This window comes from Cenococcum geophilum (genome assembly GCF_001692895.1).
Source record: "Cenococcum geophilum 1.58 unplaced genomic scaffold K441scaffold_86, whole genome shotgun sequence".
NCBI classification, from domain to species: Eukaryota; Fungi; Ascomycota; class Dothideomycetes; order Gloniales; family Gloniaceae; genus Cenococcum; species Cenococcum geophilum.
In genome coordinates this window covers 52,268-67,950 of record NW_027137644.1, presented here as the reverse complement: position 1 = coordinate 67,950, position 15,683 = coordinate 52,268, and the positions used below count along the sequence as shown (strand labels likewise).

Below are 15,683 nucleotides of genomic sequence, written 5' to 3'. Positions count from 1 at the left end.
TAAGTAGTAACTTTTACCGTATATTATTTACAGACAGACGGTTAAACAGAAAGATTAAATTAGATACTAGAATAGTATCTAAGGCATTATATTAATTATATATAGAATAATTAAGTATTGTTATTACTAATTATATAGTTCGCATACAATATAACACTATAAGAAGGAATGGGTACGTTACTATTTAAGGCGAATTACGGATATAAGCCAAGAACCTTATTATCGCCATATTAAGTAAAGAAGATAAGTAGTATAGCTAAGCAAAGAATAAAAAGTTTAATAAATCTTTATATAGACCTTACGGAAACAGCTAAGGTGGTACAGTAAAGGATAAAAAAGTACTACGATGCTAAGAGATCTAAGGGACTAGATCTTAAGGAGGGAGATAAAGTATGGCTACTATATAAAAATTTTAAGAGTTAACAACTAAGTAAGAAGTTGGACTATATTAGACTAGGACCTTTTAAAATTACATAAAGAATTTCACCAGTTATATTTAAGTTAAACCTACTAGCTAAGATAAAGATCTACCCTATATAGTATATTATAATACTAGAGCCAGCACACGGGAATATTAAGCCGCTAATTTATAAGGCAGATATGTATAGAGGAAGAAAAGAAGACAAATAGTAAGTTTTAAAGATTATTAGTTACGAGGACGTAGACGATAAAGTATAGTATAAAGTAAAGTGGATAGGCTATAATAAGACTACCTAGGAGCTACTAAAGAACTTAAAGAACGCTATAGGAAAGGTATAGGAGTATTAGAAGAGAAAAGGTTAGGTAATATTAATAAAAAGGAATTGCTAAAGAATAAGTCACCTAAGGGGGACCTAAGAAGAGCGACTGCCGAACTACTTAGAGTTATTTCCTTCTCTATTAGAAGAGAATCCGTTCTTTTATTATTAAGTTCCTATAGACCTTATTCTATAAGCTTCTACTCCTTAAAATAAACTTTCTTATAAACTTTCTTAAGATAAATTAGTTAAGTAAATGCAGTAAGACAAGAATTAAGAGCCCGTTATTAAGCATTAGCAGCCTCTTTTTTAACGTTACGCGAATAATAAAGTTCTGCCAAAGTAACGGACAACTTATTATTAAACTTCGTAGCAGTAAATTAAATATAAGACCCTATAATAAATTACTTAGGGAACTTAAAGACTATTAAGAGCTATAGAACGCGCACACTTAGCGTTAAAAACTAAGCAAATATTATAGAATAATTAAACGTTTACTCTAGTACACTCTAAATAAGAGAAAGGTTGCTAAAATAAAGGACTCGCTAATATAACATAAACTAACCCCTCTTTTGCATAACGTGAACACGGAAATAGCATTATTTTACTAAGTAATAGTATAGAAGAGACTATACGCGTATAACAAAGAGTTAAAGAAGAAGAAGGTACTTTAGGCATTATAAGTAATAATATTAACCAAATTAATTAGATAGATATTATACCTCTAGTAAATAACTTAAAGATACTAGGTATCTTTAAGGACAAAGATAAAAAGGAGGGAGATAGTATTACGGACGCTTTAAGTACAATATTATAACTACTTAGAGAGGAGTTAGAAGAAGCTAGTTAGTTAATATAAGCACGGTCTAGGATGGAACCTATAGAACTATATAATAAGGAATAGTAAGCAGAGTTACGTAATATAATCTATATAATCTATATAATTTATAAGATCTATAATAGAGCGAACAGAGCAGATAGAGCAGATAGAGCAATAACTTTCTTAGGAGTACGGTTGTGTATTTAAGGACCCTTAGTCCCTACCTAGATAGTTCTTTCCTTATAGTGATTCTTAGAATATAATTAGAGTTAATCTGTTAGGCAACCACTCCACCAGTTGTTATTACGTTGTTGACTTACTTGCAATACCTACATACCTAGCCCATTAACGAGTCCACCGTAGTTCTTACTACAAGGCTCCGTTATAGGAAGGCGGTAAAACCTAGAGGCTTTTAACAAAGGACTATAGATTTTAAATACTAAAAAAGTATCGCGATTACTAGATTATATATCTATAAGTAGCTTTAGATGTTTTTTTAAGCTCTAGAATTAATTATGTAACTTTTATATAGCATTTTGGCAAAAAGTGTTATTTTTGGCGTGACCTCGGCACGGACACTTTTGACGTGGTACTGTACCTTTCATACCGGAGACATCACCTTGAATGGACTACGTAGGATCTGATCGTCTCGAAAATACTCCAATTCTGACGCAAATCGTTAGACTAAAATAGACCCATATTTCATTCCCTGCAGCGAAATGTTTTATTTATGCAAAGATAAATCCCCAACCGGTGGGAGGCTCGAACTTTCGACCCAGAATTAAAAAAAAGGAAGAGAGGTATAGTTGTACAGAATGCATATGCACTGCGCTTCATTGCATGAGCGCGGGCGACTCAGACGCTTATTCAAAGAAATACGGTATACGTAAATGCTTGGTGGAATCCAATAATATCCCACCGCCACTCAAGATATTGACAGCAAACGAAGCCAAACTGCTGAAACCCAGATTCCTATTAGAAGATAAAAGTCTCGTAATAGCCAGACGCCATTATATGCAGAGCTTCAGAATAGTACGCCATCCAGTGCATTAATACTGCTTCATGACTGCTCTCTCCTCTCCCCTCCAACTGATATTAATCACGAACTACAATACTATTAGCTTTATTCACCAAGACGAGTGAGTATTTATTAAGGGGTGTACTCACTATATTTCCAAAGGCGCAATTTGATCCACAGTGTACAACCAACCACCTCCTTTCTCCTCCTTCTCAAGCCAATCATATGGCCAGACAACTAGATGACCTTGCACCAGTTTCAGCAACTCTTCCGCGCCTGCCCGGTTAAGCAAGACGTTGTCATCGTTGGCATGAAAAGCGCGCGTGGAAGATTTGGTCGTGGCGCGACGTCGTCGCTTTTGGGAACCGGGGGTTACGGTACAGGCATGTGTACGCTGCTGCGTCGTGGTGGAAGGCTCGCTGCATGTCACTGTGCGGGTGCGAGTGACAGAGCCATTAGCAGCGAAATCTTCGGCGGCGGTAATAATAGGTATGAGTGGAGGTGGGGGAAATGGCATAGTTATGGGGGGGGGAGTGGAGCCGGCGGGATCTTCTAATTTCAGTGCAGCTTTCTCGTCCGTAGCGTCGGCAGTTGGATAGTTCACAGCTTCGCGGGCGGGGACGGACGCGTTCTTCTCTTGCTCATTGGCCCATTGCTCAATTTTGCCCATTTGCATGTTGGCGTTTCCATCCTTGTCGTTCATGTAGACTTTTTCAGCAATTTTATCGCCAAGAGTTTCAGCTTTTTGGCTGCTGCCAAGCTTGTCCATTGAAGTGCCAGTGCCGGGAGGACCAGTCTTACCGGGCGCCTCTTGCTGTTTGCGCGTCGCGCTCTTTCCACCACCTTGAGCTTGTTGGAAGCGCTCAGAAAATGCGGCGTATTCTTTGTATTCTTTCCAACTTTTCACTTCGTTGTCTGGCATGCATCGGAATACCTGACGGAAGAGTTTGGTGTTATTTTCAGCGACGGTGTGCCAGGTGTCTAGGTAGAAAGAATCATTTAGGGGATCCCGCATGCAGTCTTCTGTGACAACAGGCCGACGCATCTCGGCAAGTAGAGGGTTGATGACATGAGAGGATGCACAACTAAAGATGCGCTGGAGAGGGGGGCCTCCAATATCAGTATCATCGGAAGCAGGCAGCGCAGGGAGCTGGCTTAGCTGAATAAGACCAAGTTCAGCTGTGTTCATGCGAGAAATTCGTAGCGGAGGAAGGCCAGCATAGCCTTCCGGGATACTGCTTGAAGCACTCGTTCGGGTGTGCGCGGTGTTACTACGGTCGCGACCTCTTTTCGAACTTTTCCTGGGCGACGGAGATGTGCCTCTACCTTCTGGAGCGACGTCTGATACAAGAACTTCGTGGCCCGAGGGATTGATAGCCGAATCTCGTCCTCGAGATATTTGTGGTCTCTCATTAGCAATTTCGAGCATATGATCTGGGCCCTCCCCTCGAACATCTTTCTTGTGCGAAGCATTATTAGTCACACGGGGATCTGAAGTGATCTTCTTGTTACTGATGAGGTGGGGGTTGTTTTCTTGCTCCCAATCCACATCATGATTGAAGCTGTGAAGTCTTTCCGCTCTTGCTATAAGATCATCCTGGATTTGATATTTCGAGTCTATGAGTTTTTGTTCTGTAGCTCGATTTGTCGTTGGTGACGATTGTGATGAAGAATCAGTATGAAAGCGATCAGTATCTTGTTCCCACTGCGAACTCTGGCATTCGTCTTCCATCAATTCATCCACATCAATTCCCAGGTGTTCACGCATGAGCCGCAGTCGAAGTGTGTGCGGGAATCTCCCCACCTTATAAGGCTCGCCTGCCATGTAGGAATCCATCATCTCCGTGTCTCGCACGATGGCTGCAACTTCAGAGTCCCTTGAACCTAGCATGGATCGTTCATTAATATTTGCTGATCCAATGATAGCGACTCGGTCGTCGACAATCATGCATTTTGCATGAATGTAGAGCTGCTCTGTGACTAGGGTTTTGGTAGGGCCAATGGAACCCCAAGATCTTAGAGCGTAGAATTGGATGTAGTCTTCGGGCTCAATACCAGCTTCGCGTAGCCGTCCGAAAATTGAAGTCTCGCCTCGACAAATGCTCTGATACTGGCATGTCATGATTAAGCGTACACTACTGCCATCTTGACTATCCACAGTGTTCTGAAAACCGGGCATAAGGGGAATGACAATGCATGCGCGCCAGTCCTCTTGGTCCTTGTGGGCCCGCTTTATTCGCTCGACTAACGCGTCTCCAATCAAATTTTCAATCTTTGTTCCTTCAACTTCGCAGCTGCTGATAAAGAATTGGTTTTCGATATATACGAAATGCTCGGATGTCGATATCATCTGAACATATGCGGTCATGATGCTGCACTCCGTCCTTTCGGGCGTGCCAATAGACCATGCTGAGGCTGAGCGCAGAATCTGAATCTCACAAGTTCCATCAAGCCCGAGGGCCTCGATATCAGCAGGATTGAAGTCTGGTGGGGGGAGCAGGAAGGGCGTAGGCCGTGATGGCTTGCGCTGGCGGAGGATGTAGTTCCACCTTTGGACAAAATGTCTTGTAAGATCACGTGCAGGCTGGCCAACAATTTGCATACCAATATCATGCCATGGCATACGCGGAATTTTCGTCCGGTCATACATCTCCTCGTATGGCTTGTCAAGCGCATAGAAATCTTGCACTCTTGGATTCGAGTAGTCTTTGCCGGGCCACAGTTGGCAGTGGTCAGCATCCTTGGGGGAATCGTTCGGCTCGAAGCCTGTCAATTTATCGTCCACAACAGAGTGTTGCGGCGTGTCCCATCGGCCAAAGCATAGATCAACACCGCCGCAGAAAGCTATCGTATGGTCGATGACGCAAATTTTCTCGTGATGTGCCCAAAAGAAAGTATTTTGTCGGAACTGGTTTGGAGATCTCTGGACGAAAACATTGGGATGAAGATCTAAGAGTGAGAATTTAGAGTACTCGGAGTCGATTGGGATCGCAGTGTTGATGTTGCGATACATAATAACAAAGATTTTAACACCTTCCTGGGCTTTCCGTTGCAGAAGTCTATCAAGTCTCCATTTCTGGCTGATGGCAGCAGGTCGCCGCATGTAAAGTTCGGGGCTGAGCCACCAGTCGTGAATGTAGATGACATCGCGAGCCATGCTGATAGCACGAGATACGTTCCACATGTAGTCTCGGCCGTCCACGAGCCACTGAGCGTACACCTTGTGGCGGACAGGAGCAAAGCTGCCAAATCGCTGAGGTTTGGCCCACAGTGTTGTTGACGCCATGAACTTAATCGAGTCTTCGAATTGGTGTAATTGCCGTTCATTTTTCGCTAAAAGTTTCACCCTTCTTTCTGAGTTTGTGAGGCGAAGTTGATGGTGGTTTGGATGCGTTGCAGACGTTTTTGCTTCACTTGCAATTTCTTTGGGCTTCTGGTCTCGTAGTCTCAGCTTCTTTGTTTCTATCGAGAAATCTGAATCAACAAGGAACACATCATAGACATTCATTTCCTCCGGCGAATCGATGCAAACCACATAGCTATGCCTGACGAGGAACCATTTAGGGGTATGTCGTTTTGCTAAAAGGGACGGAGCCCATTTCTTTCTGAAATCAATCCCTTTGCCTGACTGAATCATCATCAAGCCCTCTTTTCCGTGATAGCCGCCTTCAGCAGCTAGGCGCACACCAAGAGCTGAAAGCTCAAGGAATTTGCACAGGCGATTACTATCAGGTCTGAAGATGAGATAGGTGATTAGCTGATAAAGGTACGCCTCAAGCTTTTTGCGTTGTCGTTCAGCGTAGGTGGCCTTATTGAAGGGAGCTGATGAGCCAACGGCTCCCGCAAAGCTGCCAGTTCGTGCGGCAAGCTCCCCAGTCGCAGTCATGGCCTGGGGACTGCTAATGCTAGACTTTCTTCGACTGAAGCCAAAGGAAGACCGCCGTCTCTTCGCCTTTGAAGGCCGGTCTGTACCGCTTGCTTCGCCATCAGGACCACTAGCTTCACCACCAATAGCTGCATCCTCCTCCTCCTCCTCCTCCTCGTCATCGATCAAACCTCTGAAACCTCGTAGATAAGGAACGGCGGATTTTGGAAACCGAGGTAACTTTGCGCGCTTGGGATCTTCAGTTCTGAGTTGTATATACTTTTCAGTCTGAGCCTGCACCTTGTACTTGAGGTGCAAATTTGCAAAATCTCTTAGCGATCGGTTGATGACCCATTTCATGCGTGTGATTCCGCTCCCATACTCAAGCGCGATGCGGAAGTTGACATGTCGATCCCCGCTCTTGTTTTCTACCTTTTCACTATCGGTAATGCTGACTTTAAGCTGCTCCAGTAGGATGGGGATTCTTTTGTGACCATGTTCATCCCTTTGGANCATGCTGGCAAGGAAGAGTGCTGCAGGTGCACCCGCAAGGAGTTCGGCCATCAGCTCGGCGGATTTGGCGTGGTCAACCTTTCTTTCTTCCTTGCTCCTCTGCGCGAGCATCTTTAAACCAGCCTTGATTTGGCGCCATTTTTGAGCACTTAGACTGGATGTTCGCTCTCCGCGCTGCCGCCAAGTCGAGGGAGATCCATCTGTACCCATACTTCCAAAGCCAGTCAGCCGCCGCAAGTTACTAGGTCTTCTGTCCTCTGAGCCCTCTCCAGTATCATGCCTTCTGATCCCACCGTATGATAGCCCACGTGCGCTGTGTAATCCTCTCGTCCAAGCGTTCTCCTTTGCTAACCTATCTCGACCTTCATCCTCGGAAACTCCCTGTCTTTGGTGTTCCGGTATATCGGTCATGGTACCGCGGCGTAAGAAATTCGGTCGATGTCCAATTGTAGAGGTTGGGGTCGTTCCGGGCGAGTCCCGAAAGAAAAACTGGCCAGGTCTCGTGGTTTTTGGCGTAGTAGGAGCCGTCTGAGTTCCTCCTTCAGTTAATCGCCGGCTCTTCCTTCTCTGTCGAGGAGGACGCGACGGACCCTCGGCACCACTCTCCTCAGCATCAGCATCAGCTTCACTGTCACCCTCTACGTATCTAGGCTCAGATCTTTCAGAAGCAGGAGATAGTGGATCATGCGGTGTATATCCCTCAATTGTAGAACCTCCACCCATTGCGAAAGCGCTCATGCTTCTTCCATGACTCTGCAGTGATATCGGCGCTGCCAGTGCCTTGAGCTTTGTGATTAACGAAGAGCCCTGCCTTTCCTTCCCCTTTGTCTCGCCATCCTCGTTATCCCACGATTGGTGTCTTGAATGCGATGGGCTAGGAATGTCATAAGTAGCCGAACGGGCAAACTGTACGCTGCGACGGCCGGTGGGAGTTGCCGACCCCGCTTCTCCTGTTGGCTTTCTCGATATTGGATCGATGGACGGAGGCGCCCCAATGGATTCGGCAGATGACTCTACAGGGTTGCCAGGTGCGGATTCAGAGGCTCCCTTTTCCCGTCGGACTCCATTCGCGACTTCCTCCATTGGATGGGGCCCAATACTTCCATTCGGAGCATTGAATGGAAAGCCTTCTGGCTCAGTGTTGAGAGGATTGAATCTGACGGAGCCAGAGGTTGTTGGTCTCTTCACGTCACCATTGAGGCCTGCAACCCTTTCCGAAGCATGATCCGCATTGTGTTCTGTTCGCAGGGGAGACAGCGCGTGTGGGGAGTCTCGAACCTTTTCGGTTGGGCCGTCTGGTTTGGTTAAGGGAGATATCGAATGAGGGGTGCGGCTCGTGGGTGAGAAGCTGGAATCTCGACTGTCCGCCATATCTGGAGCACGGGGGAGTGGTTGGGAAGAGGGATGAAGGGTAAGAAGGGTCAGGATACAGCTGGAGGCACGAGCACATCAGCACACGATCTTCCAAGACGGCAAAAGCACGTCCAAGCACGAGCCCCAAGCCTTCTACAACGCCTCCACGTCAGATGATGTTTCGTGAAGCCTGCATGGATGTTGGGGGGGGAGAATATTGGCTCAAAAGATGAACTGCAGCTTTGACAGAAAGTAGTCCTGTCGTCTGGGGTTGGTGAGATTGGTGAGGTCGGCGGGAATGCTGTAGATGGGAGCGACACACAGGCTTGCATAAGAGGATGGCACGGAACTGGTCGGGGAAATTGAGTATTGTATAATGATGACGGCTCATGCACCTGACCAGGATTGAAAGCACAGTGAGACGACGAGACCGCCTTCGGTTCCGCCACTACCTTGCAGTGGCAGCAACCAATCCAGGACTAATAATCCCAGCACTAATCCAGTCATCCGCGGCAAAAGAAGCTCACCACCACCGCCATCATCATCATCATCACCGTCTATCTGATGTGTACGTCTTCTAAAACCTTCAATTGGCTTCTCTACTCACTAGACATTGACTCTCACAATGGCTGCAACCACTAACCCGCTTCATTCTACTCACCCGGCCTCTATCCCTCCTGTCTCTAAGCAGAGATTCGCAATCGCAGGGATTCTCACCACCGTCTATGGCCTCTCCGAATTACCCTCTTCCGTTGAGTCCGTCGCCTGCCTTTGGCTCCTTCACCCGCGTCTTCAAACCCAAGAAACCATGGCCCCGATTGCGGCACAGATCATTAGAGCATGGAATGCGCGGGTGGTGGAAGGGCGTGCAGGCAGGCCATCGAAGGGACTCATAGCCGTATCCTTCGACCAGCGGAATCATGGGTCGCGAGAAGTCGAGGCCAGGGCAAACATGGCTTGGAGGGAAAACAATCCGCGCCATGCACAAGACATGTTCTCTTGCTATCGTAAGCCTTGTTACCTTTCGTAATTCTTCCTTGTAATCATGTGTAAGCTTGGTGTCGGATGCTGGACGTATGCCCGAGACATGGTGTGGAAAGACATGGAATTTCAGTTTTATTTTCTGAGAATCCATTCTCGGAATAATGGTGGACGATTCTCAGGCGTCTCAGGTATTAATGCATTTTCATGTCAACATCACTGACGTGCCATGTAGATGGCACATCACTGGATACGTCCCTCCTCTTAACTCACCTGCAGTCTTACATCTTCTCATCTGCCTGTTCCCCGTATCACCTCACGCAGCATCTAGTCCTAGGAATCTCTCTGGGCGGCCACGCTGCGTGGCACTGCATTCTCCATGATCCACGCATCACTGCCGCGATAGTGATAATAGGGACTCCGGATTACACCAGATTGATGGCACACCGCGCGGCCAAATCCAAGTTGAAGACGTGGACGTCAACTTCGCCGCCAGGAGCTAGCTTTCTGGGCTCGGAAGATTTCCCTCGCGCATTGATTGACGCGGTGGCCAGGTATGACCCGGCTGGCCTGTTACTGCCAGGAATAGACGAGCACTTCAAGCCACCCAAAGAGGAGCTGCGGAGATTTAAAGGATTGGTGCAACAACACCTCGGCGGTAAGAGAATATTGAATTTGTCTGGCGGCGTGGATAAGCTTGTGCCATATGCGGTCGGAGAGCCGTTCCTAAAGATTTTGCAAAAGACAATCCAGGAGGATAGAGAGCTGAGCGTGGAATTTGAGGATGTGGTTTTTGATGGCATAGGCCATACAATGTCGCCCCCTATGGCCGACAAGGCAGTCCACTGGATTTGTGATGTATTGTCGAAGGGGGGAGAGGCGAAAGAATCCAAGATCTGAAGACGATTAGGGTATTGGAACTTCTCTCAGCTCTTGATTCACTGCATGTATGAGTCGTGATGAGGCCTTCAATACATCATCAGTGCCTGATTAAGAAGGCCGAAAAGGGGTTTTTCGGTTTCTAGGATATTCCCGACTTCTCGACTTCCTTTTTTAAGGCAGTGAATTGGTAGGTGAACAGCATCTCGCTTTGGCCGTGGCGTGATAAGAGATTTTGTTGTATCTAATGTTGGAAATAGCTGCGTCAAAAATTATTCGCGCTGGTACACCGAGGACAAATAACTGATATCTATGAGGATGGGTGGAAGGGGGGGAGGGGGAAGGGTAGCTATTCCCGGATAGAAAGATGAATTGAGTGCAATCAAGAATCTAAGCCAATGCTAGTTTACACCTTGGACCTAATTTCTCAACGACATCAGCATGCCGATCTGCGGGCCAATCGGCTTTCTCAGGATATGAAACGGAATACCTACAGCCTAAGGGTTTTCGATATGGATCACCTCATCTTGCATAAATCATATCGTCCAAACAGGCCAGTGAAAGATGGAGAGGACCGGGGGGGGGGGATCCCACTGCAGGTGATGCTTATTTAGTGGTCACTCGAAAGCTCGGGCCCAATTACAGCCTTCGAGCACAATCGCCATCAAGCAACATAAAAGCAGCACCTTCCGAGAAAGGCATGTCATACCATAGCCAGACATATCCAGCACTCTAGCACTCTGCGTAACTGCTATTCCTACTTGTTCCTGTCTGGGTAGGTCCCCTCCACTTAATCTGTTCCTGTTCCTGTGCCTTGCCGTTATCATGTTTTCTTGCCTACATAAACACCTGCCGTACCCAGCTCCTGGAGCTCTTACAGCTCCCCTATCAAGGCCGCCACGCTGTTTCTCACTATGCGTGTCACTTCAAGCCTTTTCACGGTTCTGTTTGCAACTTCTGGCGTCTTTACCACTCCTCTTAAGCCTAAATATCCTTATGTCGTAAAAGATTCTCATTTTGTTCCTCGAAAATGGACCAAACTCGGTGCTGCCCCCGCGGAGCATATGATTGATATGAACATTGGCCTTAGGCAGTCTCAATTTGATAAATTGGAGCGTGAGCTTTATGAAGGTGATCCATCGCATTTCTTCCCTTGCCGCATGCTCGAGTCTGTCCTAAAAGCGTCGCCGCAACAGTGTCGGACCCTACACACCAGCGTTATGGCAAGCACTTAACTGCAGACGAAGTCAATGAGCTTGTAAAGCCTACCGACCTTGCTTTGGATCTTGTTATCGACTGGCTTGCTGAACATGGAATTGAGAGACACCGTTTGGACTTTTCTCCGGCTAAAGACTGGATCTCCGTCTCATTGCCTGTCAGCACGGCGGAGCGTCTTCTCGATACCAGGTATTCTGTCTACAAGCACGAGGATGGGTCTCATGTAGTCCGAACCCCCGAATGGTCGCTCCCACTGCATCTGCACAAGCATATTGTCTCGGTACAGCCTACCAACTCCTTCCTCCGCGCCTCGCCGAAGAAGGTAAACTACAAGCCGGCGGGAGGTAAATGGAAATATCCTGCCGACGCTTGGACCTCCAATCAACCTACTATACAGAATCCTACAGTTGCTCAGGTTTGCAATACATCCGGGGTGACTCCGCTTTGCCTAAGAACTCTGTACAACACCGTCAACTACAAGCCCCAGGTTCCGGGTAAGAACAAGGTTGCTCTTAACAACTTCCTCGGCGAGACCAACAACTGCTCTGACGTCGAGATTTTCCTCGAGAAATATCGTCCAGACGCTGCTGGGTTTAAATTCGATATCAATGTCATCAATGGCGGAGACAACCAGCAGACTCCCAATTCGCCGGCGCAGAACGCGGCTGGAAAGGATCTAGAAGGCAACCTGGACGCAGAGACTATCATAGGAATTGTTTACTTTACCCCGTTAATTGCGTACAATACGGGAGGTGAACCGCCTTTCAACCCCGACCTGTTTGCACCCACGAACACCAATGAACCGTACATGGTTTGGCTTAACTACATCCTCTCGCAATCGGACATCCCCCAAACCATCAGCACCTCGTACGCCGACGACGAACAGACCGTCCCACTATCCTATGCTACAGCCGTGTGCCAGCAATTTGCGCAACTCGGGGCCCGCGGAGTCTCCGTTTTGTTCGCCTCCGGGGACAACGGGGTAGGAGCCGACCCGTCCTGCATCAGCAACGACGGCACGAACCGCACGGCCTTCCTGCCAGAATTTCCGCCCGCATGCCCCTACGTGACGGTCGTCGGCGCCACGAAGGACTTCGCGCCCGAAGTTGCGGCGTATGATGGCCGCAACGGTTTCGTGTCCGGGGGCGCGGCTACTCCAACTACTTTGCCAGGCCGCCGTACCAGAAATCCGCCGTGGATGCCTACACGGCCGCGCTCGGCACGCAGTTTGCGGGCCTCTACAACACTACCGGCCGCGCGTATCCCGACATCGCGGCCCAAGGCCAGCGGTTAATCACTATCTGGAATGGCAGCGTGACTCTCCTCGACGGTACCTCGGCGGCAACGCCTGCAGCGGCGGCCGTCATTGCGCTGGTGAACGATGCCTTGATAGCGGCAAGGAAGGCGCCACTGGGATTCTTGAATCCGTGGCTGTATCAGGGTGGCTGGAAAGCGTTCAACGATGTCACGAGCGGGAGCGCATTGGGATGCGGTACGTCTGGATTTCCAGCTGCCAAGGGTTGGGATGCTGTTACTGGATGGGGAACGCCGGACTTCTTGAAGATCAAGGATGCCGTGCTACAAGGAGGATATGGGCATGGGTGGTAAGAAAAATATGCAGTTAGCTAAATAACAACGGATGAGGATATCGCTTTCCCCCTGCGACAACTACCATATGACGTCTATCTAGAAAAATTAATCTTGGACTGCTTTTTTGATTTCGCCGCATCACATGCTCTCGAACTGGTGAGCCTTGTATTAAATACAGCAATTACAGAACCTTTATAACAGGGAGAGGGAGAGGGAGTAGATGTGGGTGTGTGAGAGAAAAACGAAAATTATGCAATTAAAAAAGGGTATATATGCAATGCAATGCAACAAAAGAAACTGGCCGGAAAGGCCGCAGTGCAGGAGTCTGCTGTGGTATCAATCCAAAATCCCCAGAAACCGAAATATAGGGCAACCTGTTGCGGTATCCAACCCATCAAACACAATATTAATGAACTCCTCGCCGCAGTAAGCGGCTTTCCCAAGTAGCCGGCGCTTCGCAGTAGGCGATTTCGTTTCGGCTTACGCCCGAAAGGGGCCCGTACAGGCTCTGGTACGGGATCCAAGGGTGTGCCGTAGGCCAGCCCACCCCCCTCCCCGGGGGGCCCAAACGACCTAAACTCCATGAAACCAAATGCCCCACGTACCGCCGTAGCGCCACAACCGTGCAGCTCCAATTCAAGGACAGGTCAAACTCCTAACTCTCTTATCGCCGCGGCCCGAGACGGCCCTCCGCACATCAGCCGGCATGGCAACCGCAGCCCAGCACTGCCACGCGCGCCGCTTCAGCAGCTCCATCTCCTCACCCTTCATCCTCAGCTGCCGCTTTGCGAGGCGGGACTTGCGCAGCTTGGTGCCCGGCCCGTCGGCGTCGGAATCGAGCTCGCCGGTCGCGGTGCCGCGGGGCAGCGGGTTGCGCTTGCGTGGAGGCGAGGCGGCGGGCGGACGACAGGCGACAAGGGCTTCGAGGTTGCCGCATTCGCTGATCAGGGCTTGGACGCCTGCGGAGAGGAGGTTTGCGCGCGAGAGGAGGTACGGCCAGTAGTCTGGGCCCCAGAATGGATCCGAGGAAAGCGCTTCGCGGAGTGCGGGGAGGATGTGCGGGAGTGGAGGGAGGGAGAGGCCAGACGGAGAGGGCGCGGGCGAAGAGGCGGGCGAAGAGCTGGGGGAAGTGGAGAGGAGTGATGCGGCGATGGTAAGTCGGATATGGGATTCCGTGCTCAAGGTTGCTGTAGTGGTGCAAGCTGTATGTGTAGGTTAGGGTTTGTATGCAATTGTGGATGTACTGAAGAGGTTTCCACATGGACATGCATACCTGGGCAGCCCCTTGTACGGCACCAATCATCCTCATCCGCGAGGAAGCACTGCAGCCACAAAAAGGCACTCCGAGCGTCTCCCCTAAATGCCAACTCAAGATCTTCCGGCCTTCGGGTGCACAGCACCGCTTCGGCGAGAGTAGTGGCGCGCTTAAACAGCTGCACGACGGGCATAACAAGTGCGTGGAGGATGTCGCGGTGTAGTAGCCAAGTTTCCTGGGCTTTGGCATCGCAATTGTCGTGTTCTGGGCAGAAGCTAGAAATATCGCGGAAAGTTAGACGGTGTGTTGAAAAGAGGGGAAGCAGTAGGAAGGGAGCTTAGCAACATACGTATTGTCGGCATTGCTAGCTAGATATCTGCGCAAGACTTGGAAGCCTTCGGAAGCACAGAGGGCAGCGATGTCTTCATGGGGGATGGAGAAGGGCGATTCGGGGTGAGAGGTGGAGTTGGAGGAGGCGGTGATGGACTCCATTGCTTAGGTTCGGGAGTGGAATTGCAGATACATTCACTTGCGCTAGAATAGGGGTTTGCATTGATTGAACAGCAGAATGGCGGGATATATCGCAGGTGACTATATACGGGCAGGGAGTAAGAATAGTGTGGAATATTCGAGGTATTTAGGGTTTCAGCGGTCAGTCCAAGATTCATTACAACGTCACCTATGCACGGGAAGCACAGGCACTAGTAGGTTTGCATTGGTATGCACTGGCACGCAAACTTGTCCCCTTTCCATTGAAACCGCCTGGGGCATCGGGAGGCGGGTAACGCCGCGGAGGCGCGCTAGGAGAGCAGTGGAGGCAGGAGAGTGAGCGCTAGAAAGGGCATGAGCAGAGCAGAGGGCCGCAATTAGGGGGCCTGGATTGGGCTTGTTTCAGCAGATTGAGCAAGTGGCCACGGGTAGCACTGCCTGACTGCTGAGCAGGAAAGAAAGGTTGACTACGTTTGCAGCCGCCACTGGCTTGATCATCCAGCCGCCACAACCTTGGGCGCGAATCGCTTTTCAAGGCTCGCCCGGACTATGTATGTGTTTGTATAATAGGCAACCCGCCCCTAGCACGTACCCCTCGCACGCACCCCTGCACGCACCCCTCGCACGCACCCCTCGCACGCACCTGGAAAGGCTGAATGCGCCTGAATGTCGTGGGGGTCAGATGGCGCAATTGGCTGCCCAAACACTCGGCACTCGACTCTTCTTTGCACCGTGTCCCACCAGCTTGCTCTATTGTACTGTATTGTACTCTCTCCCGCATGCCCTTTATCAGAGCTCCACCGATACGCCTGCACGACTCCACGCTACACTACATACCTGCACGTCTCAATCCACCGTCCCAATCCGGGCCGAGAAGAGATTAACTCCTCGTTGACTCCTCATTGACTCCTCATTGACTCTTCCACTCCTCGACGGCCTCGCAAAAGACGTGGACTGGATCGACT

The 15,683-nt window shown here is 49.1% G+C and overlaps 4 protein-coding genes across 4 annotated transcripts; 2 read left to right on the top strand and 2 right to left on the bottom strand.

The window, feature by feature from the left end:
• Positions 1-2,205: 2,205 nt before the first annotated feature.
• Positions 2,206-8,662, bottom strand: K441DRAFT_701281 (phospholipase D). Its single transcript, XM_067653324.1, has 2 exons — positions 2,725-8,662; positions 2,206-2,663 (listed from the first exon to the last, which is right to left on the bottom strand). The coding sequence occupies exons 1-2, from the start codon at positions 8,322-8,324 to the stop codon at positions 2,657-2,659; spliced, it is 5,607 nt and encodes a 1,868-aa protein (XP_067496902.1). The 5' UTR covers positions 8,325-8,662; the 3' UTR covers positions 2,206-2,656.
• A 166-nt stretch (positions 8,663-8,828) lies between these two features.
• Positions 8,829-10,503, top strand: K441DRAFT_670803 (uncharacterized protein). Its single transcript, XM_067650326.1, has 3 exons — positions 8,829-9,313; positions 9,523-10,356; positions 10,427-10,503. The coding sequence occupies exons 1-2, from the start codon at positions 8,932-8,934 to the stop codon at positions 10,185-10,187; spliced, it is 1,047 nt and encodes a 348-aa protein (XP_067496901.1). The 5' UTR covers positions 8,829-8,931; the 3' UTR covers positions 10,188-10,356; positions 10,427-10,503.
• Positions 10,504-10,735: 232 nt separating this feature from the next.
• On the top strand, positions 10,736-12,992 carry K441DRAFT_709398 (tripeptidyl peptidase-like protein; the record flags this gene model as incomplete). Its single annotated transcript, XM_067653848.1, has 3 exons — positions 10,736-11,297; positions 11,363-12,521; positions 12,557-12,992. The coding sequence occupies exons 1-3, from the start codon at positions 11,081-11,083 to the stop codon at positions 12,990-12,992; spliced, it is 1,812 nt and encodes a 603-aa protein (XP_067496900.1). The 5' UTR covers positions 10,736-11,080.
• Positions 12,993-13,610: 618 nt separating this feature from the next.
• K441DRAFT_594207 (uncharacterized protein) lies at positions 13,611-14,721 on the bottom strand (the record flags this gene model as incomplete). The annotated part of the gene is made up of 3 exons (XM_067644945.1): positions 13,611-14,176; positions 14,248-14,504; positions 14,579-14,721. The coding sequence occupies 3 exons, from the start codon at positions 14,719-14,721 to the stop codon at positions 13,611-13,613; spliced, it is 966 nt and encodes a 321-aa protein (XP_067496899.1).
• Positions 14,722-15,683: the final 962 nt, after the last annotated feature.

Coding starts and splice junctions, on each gene's coding strand:
- K441DRAFT_670803 (XM_067650326.1), top strand. CDS start 8,932: ATGGCTGCAACCACTAACCCGCTTCATTCTACTCACCCGGCCTCTATC. Junction 9,314..9,522: donor AGACATGTTCTCTTGCTATC/GTAAGCCTTGTT, acceptor CGTGCCATGTAG/ATGGCACATCACTGGATACG.